Source organism: Salmo salar, chromosome 17 (genome assembly GCF_965601325.2).
Source record: "Salmo salar chromosome 17, fSalSal1, whole genome shotgun sequence".
NCBI classification, from domain to species: domain Eukaryota; kingdom Metazoa; phylum Chordata; class Actinopteri; order Salmoniformes; family Salmonidae; genus Salmo; species Salmo salar.
In genome coordinates, this window is record NC_138307.1 from 81,630,441 (window position 1) to 81,644,537 (window position 14,097).

The 14,097-nt window shown below is 51.3% G+C and overlaps 1 protein-coding gene across 2 annotated transcripts in view; it reads right to left on the reverse strand.

The window, feature by feature from the left end:
* Positions 1-14,097, reverse strand: part of grip1 (glutamate receptor interacting protein 1) — a 430,214-nt gene that overhangs the window by 19,925 nt on the left and 396,192 nt on the right. For both annotated transcript variants that reach the window (XM_082964252.1, XM_082964253.1), the window contains one exon: positions 1,042-1,204. In XM_082964252.1, the coding sequence (XP_082820378.1) occupies positions 1,042-1,204 (163 nt within the window). The remainder of the gene's footprint in view (positions 1-1,041; positions 1,205-14,097) is intronic.

The window sequence follows — 14,097 nt, forward strand, 5'->3', positions numbered from 1 at the left end:
ATTAACACACTAGTTATGAACCAGGAACACGTATCTATTAACACACTAGTTATGAACCAGGAACATGTATATATTAACACACTAGTTATGAACCAGGAACATGTATATATGAACACACTAGTTATGAACCAGGAACATGTATATAGTTATGAACCAGGAACATGTATATAGTTATGAACCAGGAACATGTATATAGTTATGAACCAGGAACATGTATCCTTTAGGTCATGTGAGGAGTTATTCTGTCCTATTCCTTGTTTTTGTTGATGTGATTCTTCAGCAAAACCAATAACCCCCCTTAGGGATCAATACACTATTCTACCACGAGACCTATTTGACCAGGGCTCAAAGAGAATTCTGTAAGGGCGCTTTGCTTTCATTTACACTTGAATCTCTTTGAAGATTTCAATACTGCCTAAAGTGATAGTTTTTCCACTGTGCTGAGTCACATCCTCAGCTATGATTATTCTCCATTGGATACCAAGCTATCACTTTAGCCCTGATATGTTCCATAAAGAACTAGATTAACTGAGGGAACATCTGAGGCCAGAGGGGAAACTATAAACAGGAACAGAGAACAGCTTTGATAGTACAGAAACTTTGATAAGCTTTGATATCAGTCCACAGGAAGAAGAACAAATCTGTGTTCTGTACTTCCTGTCCCCTTTTGTACTTTATTCATAAGCTTCTAAAAGGGATTTATGATAGAAGATATGCTAATGACTGAATTATAAAGAGCTTCTTTATCAAACACAAACAGCTGTTAGCCAAGGTCAAGTTCAAATAGCAGCTGTATTATCAGTAGTATGTACACATACTAGTAATATTTCACTAATAGTACTTTAAAGTTGTAGTGTTTCTGGGCTGCCATTGTGTACGGTGTGTGTGTGTATGTTTAGCGGCAGGGAATTCAGAACAATCACTGAAATATGACTGAGGTGTTTGACAGTGGGTTGCAAGATAAAGGGCCAGTGGTGGTGTTGCTGAGAGGTCAAGGGTTAGAGGTTCAGAGGTTAAAGGTGAGAACAGGGTTGAATGTACCCGCCGGCGGTGGGTCTGTCCCATTCGTCATCGCTGAGGCCGAGGTCTGCCAGGATGTTGTGTCTCTGGCGGGTGCTGACAGGGGACAGGCTGCCCTGGCTGGGCTTGGCGTTCCTCCACTCATGGCTGTGGAAGCTGTAGCCAGACGCCTGGAAACCTGGGGCTGGGACGGGATACATACACACACGACAAGACGATGTTAGCCCACTGAGCTAAAGTCTAGAGCTAACACAGTCTTTCAGGTATCAGAAGTTTCCTCCTCACATGAGCATAGTTCAGTCAAAACCCTCCATTACATCTCCACTGTATGTACCTGTCGTGCTACAGCCACTCACTGGTGATCATGTAATACAACACCTTGGTGAATGGATCTTCCAGTCATTGAACGGTTTTCCTGTAGAACTAGTTGGTCCATATGAATTGAGTGTTAGAGCGTGTGTGGAATTCTGTGAAATTCTCTCAAACTGTCTCTCTCTCTCTCTCTCTCTCTCTCTCTCGCTCTCTCTCTCTCTCTCGCTCTCTCTCAATTCAATTCAATTCAATTGACTTTATTGACATGGCAAGTTCATTATTACTTACATTGTCAAAGTATACATATCGAAAAATTTAAATAAAATAAAAATATATATTTATATATATATAAAATATATATATATTTATATATAAATAAATGGTGGGACCAACATCAATAATAGTGGACATGGGATTACCATTAACAACAATTACAACAACAATATTAATCAGAACAACAATACATTAAAGTGATGGTAGTAGACCAGTGTCAACATGACTGAGAAGACACATGACGTGGCTGACAAAACTGCACATTTTGGCTTTTTCACCCAATAAATATTAGATTTTGTCTTCATCTTTTATAGTTTCAAATTCTTTGTATTGAATTATAATTTTGGGAAATAAATATTATCTTATTTCTGAGTATTTGTCACAGTGTAATAGGAAATGCAGCTCTGTCTCTACCTCTCCCCTGGAGCAGACGACCGGTGACGACCGGTCTCTATAGCCAGACTGTCCTCTCTGGGCAGCCAGGTTTGTCTGTGACGACCGGTCTCTATAGCCAGACTGTCCTCTCTGGGCAGCCAGGTTTGTCTGTGACGACCGGTCTCTATAGCCAGACTGTCCTCTCTGGGCAGCCAGGTTTGTCTGTGACGACCGGTCTCTATAGCCAGACTGTCCTCTCTGGGCAGCCAGGTTTGTCTGTGACGACCGGTCTCTATAGCCAGACTGTCCTCTCTGGGCAGCCAGGTTTGTCTGTGACGACCTGTCTCTATAGCCAGACTGTCCTCTCTGGGCAGCCAGGTTTGTCTGTGACGACCTGTCTCTATAGCCAGACTGTCCTCTCTGGGCAGCCAGGTTTGTCTGTGACGACCGGTCTCTATAGCCAGACTGTCCTCTCTGGGCAGCCAGGTTTGTCTGTGACGACCGGTCTCTATAGCCAGACTGTCCTCTCTGGACAGCCAGGTTTGTCTGTGACGACCGGTCTCTATAGCCAGACTGTCCTCTCTGGGCAGCCAGGTTTGTCTGTGACGACCGGTCTCTATAGCCAGACTGTCCTCTCTGGGCAGCCAGGTTTGTCTGTGACGACCGGTCTCTATAGCCAGACTGCCCTCTCTGGACAGCCAGGTTTGTCTGTGACGACCTGTCTCTATAGTCAGACTGTCCTCTCTGGGCAGCCAGGTTTGTCTGTGACGACCGGTCTCTATAGCCAGACTGTCCTCTCTGGGCAGCCAGGTTTGTCTGTGACGACCGGTCTCTATAGCCAGACTGTCCTCTCTGGGCAGCCAGGTTTGTCTGTGACGACCGGTCTCTATAGCCAGACTGTCCTCTCTGGGCAGCCAGGTTTGTCTGTGACGACCTGTCTCTATAGCCAGACTGCCCTCTCTGGGCAGCCAGGTTTGTCTGTGACGACCAGTCTCTATAGCCAGACTGTGCTCACTGAGTCTGTACCTGGTCAGTGTTTTCCTCAGTTTTCTATCAGTCACAGTGGTCAGATAGTCTGCCACCATGTACTGTCTGTTTAGAGACAAATAGCATTGAAGTTTACTTAGATTTTTTGTGGTGTCTTTCCAATGGTGTGTTCTAATAGAACTGTGTCCAAATAGAATTTATATTTGTCATCCTGATTTCCAGACCTTTTTTGGAATATCATTATATTTGGTTTTTTTAGGTAAACGGTCAGAGCCCAGGTCTGACAGAACCTGTGGTTAACGGTCAGAGCCCAGGTCTGACAGAACCTGTGATTAACGGTCAGAGCCCAGGTCTGACAGAACCTGTGGTTAATGGTCAGAGCCCAGGACTGACAGAACCTGTGGTTAACGGTCAGAGCCCAGGTCTGACAGAACCTGTGGTTAACGGTCAGAGCCCAGGTCTGACAGAACCTGTGGTTAATGGTCAGAGCCCAGGTCTGACAGAACCTGTGATTAACGGTCAGAGCCCAGGTCTGACAGAACCTGTGGTTAATGGTCAGAGCCCAGGACTGACAGAACCTGTGATTAACGGTCAGAGTCCAGGTCTGACAGAACCTGTGGTTAACGGTCAGAGCCCAGGTCTGACAGAACCTGTGGTTAACGGTCAGAGCCCAGGACTGACAGAACCTGTGATTAACGGTCAGAGCCCAGGTCTGACAGAACCTGTGGTTAACGGTCAGAGCCCAGGTCTGACAGAACCTGTGGTTAACGGTCAGAGGCCAGGTCTGACAGAACCTGTGATTAACGGTCAGAGCCCAGGACTGACAGAACCTGTGGTTAACGGTCAGAGCCCAGGACTGACAGAACCTGTGGTTAACGGTCAGAGCCCAGGTCTGACAGAACCTGTGATTAACGGTCAGAGCCCAGGTCTGACAGAACCTGTGGTTAACGGTCAGAGCCCAGGACTGACAGAACCTGTGATTAACGGTCAGAGCCCAGGTCTGACAGAACCTGTGGTTAACGGTCAGAGCCCAGGTCTGACAGAACCTGTGATTAACGGTCAGAGCCCAGGACTGACAGAACCTGTGGTTAACGGTCAGAGTCCAGGACTGACAGAACCTGTGATTAACGGTCAGAGCCCAGGTCTGACAGAACCTGTGATTAACGGTCAGAGCCCAGGTCTGACAGAACCTGTGGTTAACGGTCAGAGCCCAGGTCAGACAGAACCTGTGATGAACGGTCAGAGCCCAGGTCTGACAGAACCTGTGATGAACGGTCAGAGCCCAGGTCTAACAGAACCTGTGGTTAACGGTCAGAGCCCAGGTCTGACAGAACCTGTGATTAACGGTCAGAGCCCAGACAGAACCTGTGATTAATGGTCAGAGCCCAGGTCAGACAGAACCTGTGGTTAACGGTCAGAGCCCAGGTCTGACAGAACCTGTGATTAACGGTCAGAGCCCAGGTCTGACAGAACCTGTGGTTAACGGTCAGAGCCCAGGTCTGACAGAACCTGTGATTAACGGTCAGAGCCCAGACAGAACCTGTGGTTAACGGTCAGAGCCCAGGTCTGACAGAACCTATGGTTAACGGTCAGAGCCCAGGTCTGACAGAACCTGTGGTTAACGGTCAGAGCCCAGGTCTAACAGAACCTGTGGTTAACGGTCAGAGCCCAGGTCTGACAGAACCTGTGATTAACTGTCAGAGCCCAGACAGAACCTGTGATTAACGGTCAGAGCCCAGGACTGACAGAACCTGTGGTTAACGGTCAGAGTCCAGACAGAACCTGTGGTTAACGGTCAGAGCCCAGACAGAACCTGTGATTAACGGTCAGAGCCCAGGTCTGACAGAACATGTGATTAACGGTCAGAGCCCAGACAGAACCTGTGATTAACAGTCAGAGCCCAGGTCTGACAGAACCTGTGGTTAACGGTCAGAGCCCAGACAGAACCTGTGATTAACAGTCAGAGCCCAGGTCTGACAGAACCTGTGGTTAACGGTCAGAGCCCAGGTCTAACAGAACCTGTGGTTAACAGTCAGAGCCCAGGTCTGACAGAACCTGTGGTTAACGGTCAGAGCCCAGGTCTAACAGAACCTGTGATTAACAGTCAGAGCCCAGGTCTGACAGAACCTGTGGTTAACGGTCAGAGCCCAGGTCTGACAGAACCTGTGGTTAACGGTCAGAGCCCAGGTCTGACAGAACCTGTGGTTAATGGTCAGAGCCCAGGTCTGACAGAACCTGTGATTAACGGTCAGAGCCCAGGTCTGACAGAACCTGTGGTTAATGGTCAGAGCCCAGGACTGACAGAACCTGTGGTTAACGGTCAGAGCCCAGGTCTGACAGAACCTGTGGTTAACGGTCAGAGCCCAGGACTGACAGAACCTGTGATTAACGGTCAGAGCCCAGGTCTGACAGAACCTGTGGTTAACGGTCAGAGCCCAGGTCTGACAGAACCTGTGGTTAACGGTCAGAGGCCAGGTCTGACAGAACCTGTGATTAACGGTCAGAGCCCAGGACTGACAGAACCTGTGGTTAACGGTCAGAGCCCAGGACTGACAGAACCTGTGGTTAACGGTCAGAGCCCAGGTCTGACAGAACCTGTGATTAACGGTCAGAGCCCAGGTCTGACAGAACCTGTGGTTAACGGTCAGAGCCCAGGACTGACAGAACCTGTGATTAACGGTCAGAGCCCAGGTCTGACAGAACCTGTGGTTAACGGTCAGAGCCCAGGTCTGACAGAACCTGTGGTTAACGGTCAGAGCCCAGGTCAGACAGAACCTGTGATTAACGGTCAGAGCCCAGGACTGACAGAACCTGTGGTTAACGGTCAGAGTCCAGGACTGACAGAACCTGTGATTAACGGTCAGAGCCCAGGTCTGACAGAACCTGTGATTAACGGTCAGAGCCCAGGTCTGACAGAACCTGTGGTTAACGGTCAGAGCCCAGGTCAGACAGAACCTGTGATGAACGGTCAGAGCCCAGGTCTGACAGAACCTGTGATGAACGGTCAGAGCCCAGGTCTAACAGAACCTGTGGTTAACGGTCAGAGCCCAGGTCTGACAGAACCTGTGATTAACGGTCAGAGCCCAGACAGAACCTGTGATTAATGGTCAGAGCCCAGGTCAGACAGAACCTGTGGTTAACGGTCAGAGCCCAGGTCTGACAGAACCTGTGATTAACGGTCAGAGCCCAGGTCTGACAGAACCTGTGATTAACGGTCAGAGCCCAGGTCTGACAGAACCTGTGATTAACGGTCAGAGCCCAGGTCTGACAGAACCTGTGGTTAACGGTCAGAGCCCAGGTCTGACAGAACCTGTGATTAACGGTCAGAGCCCAGACAGAACCTGTGGTTAACGGTCAGAGCCCAGGTCTGACAGAACCTATGGTTAACGGTCAGAGCCCAGGTCTGACAGAACCTGTGGTTAACGGTCAGAGCCCAGGTCTGACAGAACCTGTGATTAACTGTCAGAGCCCAGACAGAACCTGTGATTAACGGTCAGAGCCCAGGACTGACAGAACCTGTGGTTAACGGTCAGAGTCCAGACAGAACCTGTGGTTAACGGTCAGAGCCCAGACAGAACCTGTGATTAACGGTCAGAGCCCAGGTCTGACAGAACATGTGATTAACGGTCAGAGCCCAGACAGAACCTGTGATTAACAGTCAGAGCCCAGGTCTGACAGAACCTGTGGTTAACGGTCAGAGCCCAGACAGAACCTGTGATTAACAGTCAGAGCCCAGGTCTGACAGAACCTGTGATTAACGGTCAGAGCCCAGGTCTAACAGAACCTGTGGTTAACGGTCAGAGCCCAGACAGAACCTGTGGTTAACGGTCAGAGTCCAGGACTGACAGAACCTGTGATTAACGGTCAGAGCCCAGGTCTGACAGAACCTGTGGTTAACGGTCAGAGCCCAGGTCTGACAGAACCTGTGATTAACGGTCAGAGCCCAGGTCTGACAGAACCTGTGGTTAACGGTCAGAGCCCAGGACTGACAGAACCTGTGATTAACGGTCAGAGCCCAGGTCTGACAGAACCTGTGATTAACGGTCAGAGCCCAGGACTGACAGAACCTGTGGTTAACGGTCAGAGCCCAGGTCTGACAGAACCTGTGGTTAACGGTCAGAGCCCAGGTCTGACAGAACCTGTGGTTAACGGTCAGAGCCCAGGTCTGACAGAACCTGTGATGAACGGTCAGAGCCCAGGTCTGACAGAACCTGTGATTAACGGTCAGAGCCCAGGTCTGACAGAACCTGTGATTAACGGTCAGAGCCCAGGTCTGACAGAACCTGTGATTAACGGTCAGAGCCCAGGACTGACAGAACCTGTGATTAACGGTCAGAGCCCAGACAGAACCTGTGATTAATGGTCAGAGCCCAGGTCAGACAGAACCTGTGGTTAACGGTCAGAGCCCAGGTCTGACAGAACCTGTGGTTAACGGTCAGAGCCCAGACAGAACCTGTGGTTAACGGTCAGAGCCCAGGTCTGACAGAACCTGTGATTAACGGTCAGAGCCCAGGTCTGACAGAACCTGTGGTTAACGGTCAGAGTCCAGGACTGACAGAACCTGTGATTAACGGTCAGAGCCCAGGTCTGACAGAACCTGTGGTTAACGGTCAGAGCCCAGGTCTGACAGAACCTGTGATTAACGGTCAGAGCCCAGGTCTGACAGAACCTGTGGTTAACGGTCAGAGCCCAGGACTGACAGAACCTGTGATTAACGGTCAGAGCCCAGGTCTGACAGAACCTGTGGTTAACGGTCAGAGCCCAGGACTGACAGAACCTGTGATTAACGGTCAGAGCCCAGGTCTGACAGAACCTGTGGTTAACGGTCAGAGCCCAGGTCTGACAGAACCTGTGGTTAACGGTCAGAGGCCAGGTCTGACAAACCTGTGATTAACGGTCAAAGCCCAGGTCTGACAGAACCTGTGATTAACGGTCAGAGCCCAGGACTGACAGAACCTGTGGTTAACGGTCAGAGTCCAGACAGAACCTGTGATTAACAGTCAGAGCCCAGGTCTGACAGAACCTGTGGTTAACGGTCAGAGCCCAGACAGAACCTGTGATTAACAGTCAGAGCCCAGGTCTGACAGAACCTGTGATTAACGGTCAGAGCCCAGGTCTGACAGAACCTGTGATTAACGGTCAGAGCCCAGGACTGACAGAACCTGTGGTTAACGGTCAGAGCCCAGGTCAGACAGAACCTGTGGTTAACGGTCAGAGCCCAGGTCTGACAGAACCTGTGGTTAACGGTCAGAGCCCAGGTCTGACAGAACCTGTGGTTAACGGTCAGAGCCCAGGTCTGACAGAACCTGTGATGAACGGTCAGAGCCCAGGTCTGACAGAACCTGTGGTTAACGGTCAGAGCCCAGGTCTGACAGAACCTGTGATGAACGGTCAGAGCCCAGGTCTGACAGAACCTGTGATTAACGGTCAGAGCCCAGGTCTGACAGAACCTGTGATTAACGGTCAGAGCCCAGGTCTGACAGAACCTGTGATTAACGGTCAGAGCCCAGGACTGACAGAACCTGTGATTAACGGTCAGAGCCCAGACAGAACCTGTGATTAATGGTCAGAGCCCAGGTCAGACAGAACCTGTGGTTAACGGTCAGAGCCCAGGTCTGACAGAACCTGTGGTTAACGGTCAGAGCCCAGACAGAACCTGTGGTTAACGGTCAGAGCCCAGGTCTGACAGAACCTGTGATTAACGGTCAGAGCCCAGGTCTGACAGAACCTGTGGTTAATGGTCAGAGCCCAGGTCTGACAGAACCTGTGGTTAACGGTCAGAGCCCAGGTCTGACAGAACCTGTGATTAACGGTCAGAGCCCAGGTCTGACAGAACCTGTGGTTAACGGTCAGAGCCCAGGTCTGACAGAACCTGTGATTAACGGTCAGAGCCCAGGTCTGACAGAACCTGTGGTTAACGGTCAGAGCCCAGGTCTGACAGAACCTGTGATTAACGGTCAGAGCCCAGGTCTGACAGAACCTGTGATTAACGGTCAGAGCCCAGACAGAACCTGTGGTTAACGGTCAGAGCCCAGACAGAACCTGTGATGAACGGTCAGAGCCCAGGTCAGACAGAACCTGTGATGAACGGTCAGAGCCCAGGTCTAACAGAACCTGTGGTTAACGGTCAGAGCCCAGGTCTGACAGAACCTGTGATTAACGGTCAGAGCCCAGACAGAACCTGTGATTAATGGTCAGAGCCCAGGTCAGACAGAACCTGTGGTTAACGGTCAGAGCCCAGGTCTGACAGAACCTGTGGTTAACGGTCAGAGTTCAGACAGAACCTGTGGTTAACGGTCAGAGCCCAGACAGAACCTGTGGTTAACGGTCAGAGCCCAGGTCTGACAGAACCTGTGATTAACAGTCAGAGCCCAGACAGAACAAGTGATTAACGGTCAGAGGCCAGGTCTGACAGAAACTGTGATTAACGGTCAGAGCCCAGACAGAACCTGTGATTAACGGTCAGAGCCCAGGTCTAACAGAACCTGTGGTTAACGGTCAGAGTCCAGGACTGACAGAACCTGTGATTAACGGTCAGAGCCCAGGTCTGACAGAACCTGTGGTTAACGGTCAGAGCCCAGGTCTGACAGAACCTGTGATTAACGGTCAGAGCCCAGGTCTGACAGAACCTGTGGTTAACGGTCAGAGCCCAGGACTGACAGAACCTGTGATTAACGGTCAGAGCCCAGGTCTGACAGAACCTGTGGTTAACGGTCAGAGCCCAGGACTGACAGAACCTGTGATTAACGGTCAGAGCCCAGGTCTGACAGAACCTGTGGTTAACGGTCAGAGCCCAGGTCTGACAGAACCTGTGGTTAACGGTCAGAGGCCAGGTCTGACAAACCTGTGATTAACGGTCAAAGCCCAGGTCTGACAGAACCTGTGATTAACGGTCAGAGCCCAGGACTGACAGAACCTGTGGTTAACGGTCAGAGTCCAGACAGAACCTGTGATTAACAGTCAGAGCCCAGGTCTGACAGAACCTGTGGTTAACGGTCAGAGCCCAGACAGAACCTGTGATTAACAGTCAGAGCCCAGGTCTGACAGAACCTGTGATTAACGGTCAGAGCCCAGGTCTGACAGAACCTGTGATTAACGGTCAGAGCCCAGGACTGACAGAACCTGTGGTTAACGGTCAGAGCCCAGGTCAGACAGAACCTGTGGTTAACGGTCAGAGCCCAGGTCTGACAGAACCTGTGGTTAACGGTCAGAGCCCAGGTCTGACAGAACCTGTGATGAACGGTCAGAGCCCAGGTCTGACAGAACCTGTGATTAACGGTCAGAGCCCAGGTCTGTCAGAACCTGTGATTAACGGTCAGAGCCCAGGTCTGACAGAACCTGTGATTAACGGTCAGAGCCCAGGACTGACAGAACCTGTGATTAACGGTCAGAGCCCAGACAGAACCTGTGATTAATGGTCAGAGCCCAGGTCAGACAGAACCTGTGGTTAACGGTCAGAGCCCAGGTCTGACAGAACCTGTGGTTAACGGTCAGAGCCCAGACAGAACCTGTGGTTAACGGTCAGAGCCCAGGTCTGACAGAACCTGTGATTAACGGTCAGAGCCCAGGTCTGACAGAACCTGTGGTTAACGGTCAGAGCCCAGGTCTGACAGAACCTGTGATTAACGGTCAGAGCCCAGACAGAACCTGTGGTTAACGGTCAGAGCCCAGGTCTGACAGAACCTATGGTTAACGGTCAGAGCCCAGGTCTGACAGAACCTGTGGTTAACGGTCAGAGCCCAGGTCTAACAGAACCTGTGGTTAACGGTCAGAGCCCAGGTCAGACAGAACCTGTGGTTAACGGTCAGAGCCCAGGTCTGACAGAACCTGTGATTAACTGTCAGAGCCCAGACAGAACCTGTGATTAACGGTCAGAGCCCAGGACTGACACAACCTGTGGTTAACGGTCAGAGTCCAGACAGAACCTGTGGTTAACGGTCAGAGCCCAGACAGAACATGTGATTAACGGTCAGAGCCCTGACAGAACCTGTGATTAACGGTCAGAGCCCAGACAGAACCTGTGGTTAACGGTCAGAGCCCAGGTCTGACAGAACCTGTGGTTAACGGTCAGAGCCCAGGACTGACAGAACCTGTGGTTAACGGTCAGAGTCCAGGACTGACAGAACCTGTGATTAACGGTCAGAGCCCAGGTCTGACAGAACCTGTGGTTAACGGTCAGAGCCCAGGTCTGACAGAACCTGTGATTAACGGTCAGAGCCCAGGTCTGACAGAACCTGTGATTAACGGTCAGAGCCCAGACAGAACCTGTGGTTAACGGTCAGAGCCCAGACAGAACCTGTGATGAACGGTCAGAGCCCAGGTCAGACAGAACCTGTGATGAACGGTCAGAGCCCAGGTCTAACAGAACCTGTGGTTAACGGTCAGAGCCCAGGTCTGACAGAACCTGTGATTAACGGTCAGAGCCCAGACAGAACCTGTGATTAATGGTCAGAGCCCAGGTCAGACAGAACCTGTGGTTAACGGTCAGAGCCCAGGTCTGACAGAACCTGTGGTTAACGGTCAGAGTTCAGACAGAACCTGTGGTTAACGGTCAGAGCCCAGACAGAACCTGTGGTTAACGGTCAGAGCCCAGGTCTGACAGAACCTGTGATTAACAGTCAGAGCCCAGACAGAACAAGTGATTAACGGTCAGAGGCCAGGTCTGACAGAAACTGTGATTAACGGTCAGAGCCCAGACAGAACCTGTGATTAACGGTCAGAGCCCAGGTCTAACAGAACCTGTGGTTAACGGTCAGAGCCCAGGTCTGACAGAACCTGTGGTTAACGGTCAGAGCCCAGGTCTGACAGAACCTGTGGTTAACGGTCAGAGCCCAGGTCTAACAGAACCTGTGGTTAACGGTCAGAGCCCAGGTCTAACAGAACCTGTGGTTAACGGTCAGAGCCCAGGTCAGACAGAACCTGTGGTTAACGGTCAGAGCCCAGGTCTGACAGAACCTGTGATTAACTGTCAGAGCCCAGACAGAACCTGTGATTAACGGTCAGAGCCCAGGACTGACAGAACCTGTGGTTAACGGTCAGAGTCCAGACAGAACCTGTGGTTAACGGTCAGAGCCCAGACAGAACCTGTGATTAACGGTCAGAGCCCAGGTCTGACAGAACCTGTGATTAACGGTCAGAGCCCAGACAGAACAAGTGATTAACGATCAGAGCCCAGGTCTGACAGAACCTGTGATTAACGGTCAGAGCCCAGACAGAACCTGTGATTAACGGTCAGAGCCCAGGTCTGACAGAACCTGTGATTAACGGTCAGAGCCCAGACAGAACCTGTGATTAACGGTCAGAGCCCAGGACTGACAGAACCTGTGGTTAACGGTCAGAGCCCAGGTCTGACAGAACCTGTGATTAACTGTCAGAGCCCAGACAGAACCTGTGATTAACGGTCAGAGCCCAGGTCTAACAGAACCTGTGGTTAACGGTCAGAGCCCAGGTCTAACAGAACCTGTGGTTAACGGTCAGAGCCCAGACAGAACCTGTGATTAACGGTCAGAGCCCAGACAGAACCTGTGATTAACGGTCAGAGTCCAGACAGAACCTGTGGTTAACGGTCAGAGCCCAGGTCTGACAGAACCTGTGGTTAACGGTCAGAGCCCAGGTCTAACAGAACCTGTGGTTAACGGTCAGAGCCCAGGTCTGACAGAACCTGTGGTTAACGGTCAGAGCCCAGGTGTGACAGAACCTGTGATGAACGGTCAGAGCTCAGGACTGACAGAACCTGTGAAGACGATCTAGGTGCTGCTGTAACCCCTCTTTAGTGGGAGACAGCAGCACCAGGTCATCTGCGTACAGCAGACCCTCTTTAGTGGGAGACAGCAGCACCAGGTCATCTGTCTACAGCAGACCCTCTTTAGTGGGAGACAGCAGCACCAGGTCATCTGTCTACAGCAGACCCTCTTTAGTGGGAGACAGCAGCACCAGGTCATCTGCGTACAGCAGACCCTCTTTAGTGGGAGACAGCAGCACCAGGTCATCTGCATACAGCAGACCCTCTTTAGTGGGAGACAGCAGCACCAGGTCATCTGTGTACAGCAGACCCTCTTTAGTGGGAGACAGCAGCACCAGGTCATCTGTCTACAGCAGACCCTCTTTAGTGGGAGACAGCAGCACCAGGTCATCTGTGTACAGCAGACCCTCTTTAGTGGGAGACAGCAGCACCAGGTCATCTGTGTACAGCAGACCCTCTTTAGTGGGAGACAGCAGCACCAGGTCATCTGTCTACAGCAGACCCTCTTTAGTGGGAGACAGCAGCACCAGGTCATCTGTCTACAGCAGACCCTCTTTAGTGGGAGACAGCAGCACCAGGTCATCTGTCTACAGCAGACCCTCTTTAGTGGGAGACAGCAGCACCAGGTCATCTGTCTACAGCAGACCCTCTTTAGTGGGAGACAGCAGCACCAGGTCATCTGCGTACAGCAGACCCTCTTTAGTGGGAGACAGCAGCACCAGATCATCTGTCTACAGCAGACCCTCTTTAGTGGGAGACAGCAGCACCAGGTCATCTGCGTACAGCAGACCCTCTTTAGTGGGAGACAACAGCACCAGGTCATCTGTCTACAGCAGACCCTCTTTAGTGGGAGACAGCAGCACCAGGTCATCTGTCTACAGCAGACCCTCTTTAGTGGGAGACAGCAGCACCAGGTCATCTGCGTACAGCAGACCCTCTTTAGTGGGAGGCAGCAGCACCAGGTCATCTGTCTACAGCAGACCCTCTTTAGTGGGAGACAGCAGCACCAGGTCATCTGTCTACAGCAGACCCTCTTTAGTGGGAGACAGCAGCACCAGGTCATCTGTCTACAGCAGACCCTCTTTAGTGGGAGACAGCAGCACCAGGTCATCTGTCTACAGCAGACCCTCTTTAGTGGGAGACAGCAGCACCAGGTCATCTGTCTACAGCAGACCCTCTTTAGTGGGAGACAGCAGCATCAGGTCATCTGTCTACAGCAGACCCTCTTTAGTGGGAGACAGCAGCACCAGGTCATCTGTTTACAGCAGACCCTCTTTAGTGGGAGACAGCAGCACCAGGTCATCTGTGTACAGCAGACCCTCTTTAGTGGGAGACAACAGCACCAGGTCATCTGTCTACAGCAGACCCTCTTTAGTGGGAGACAGCAG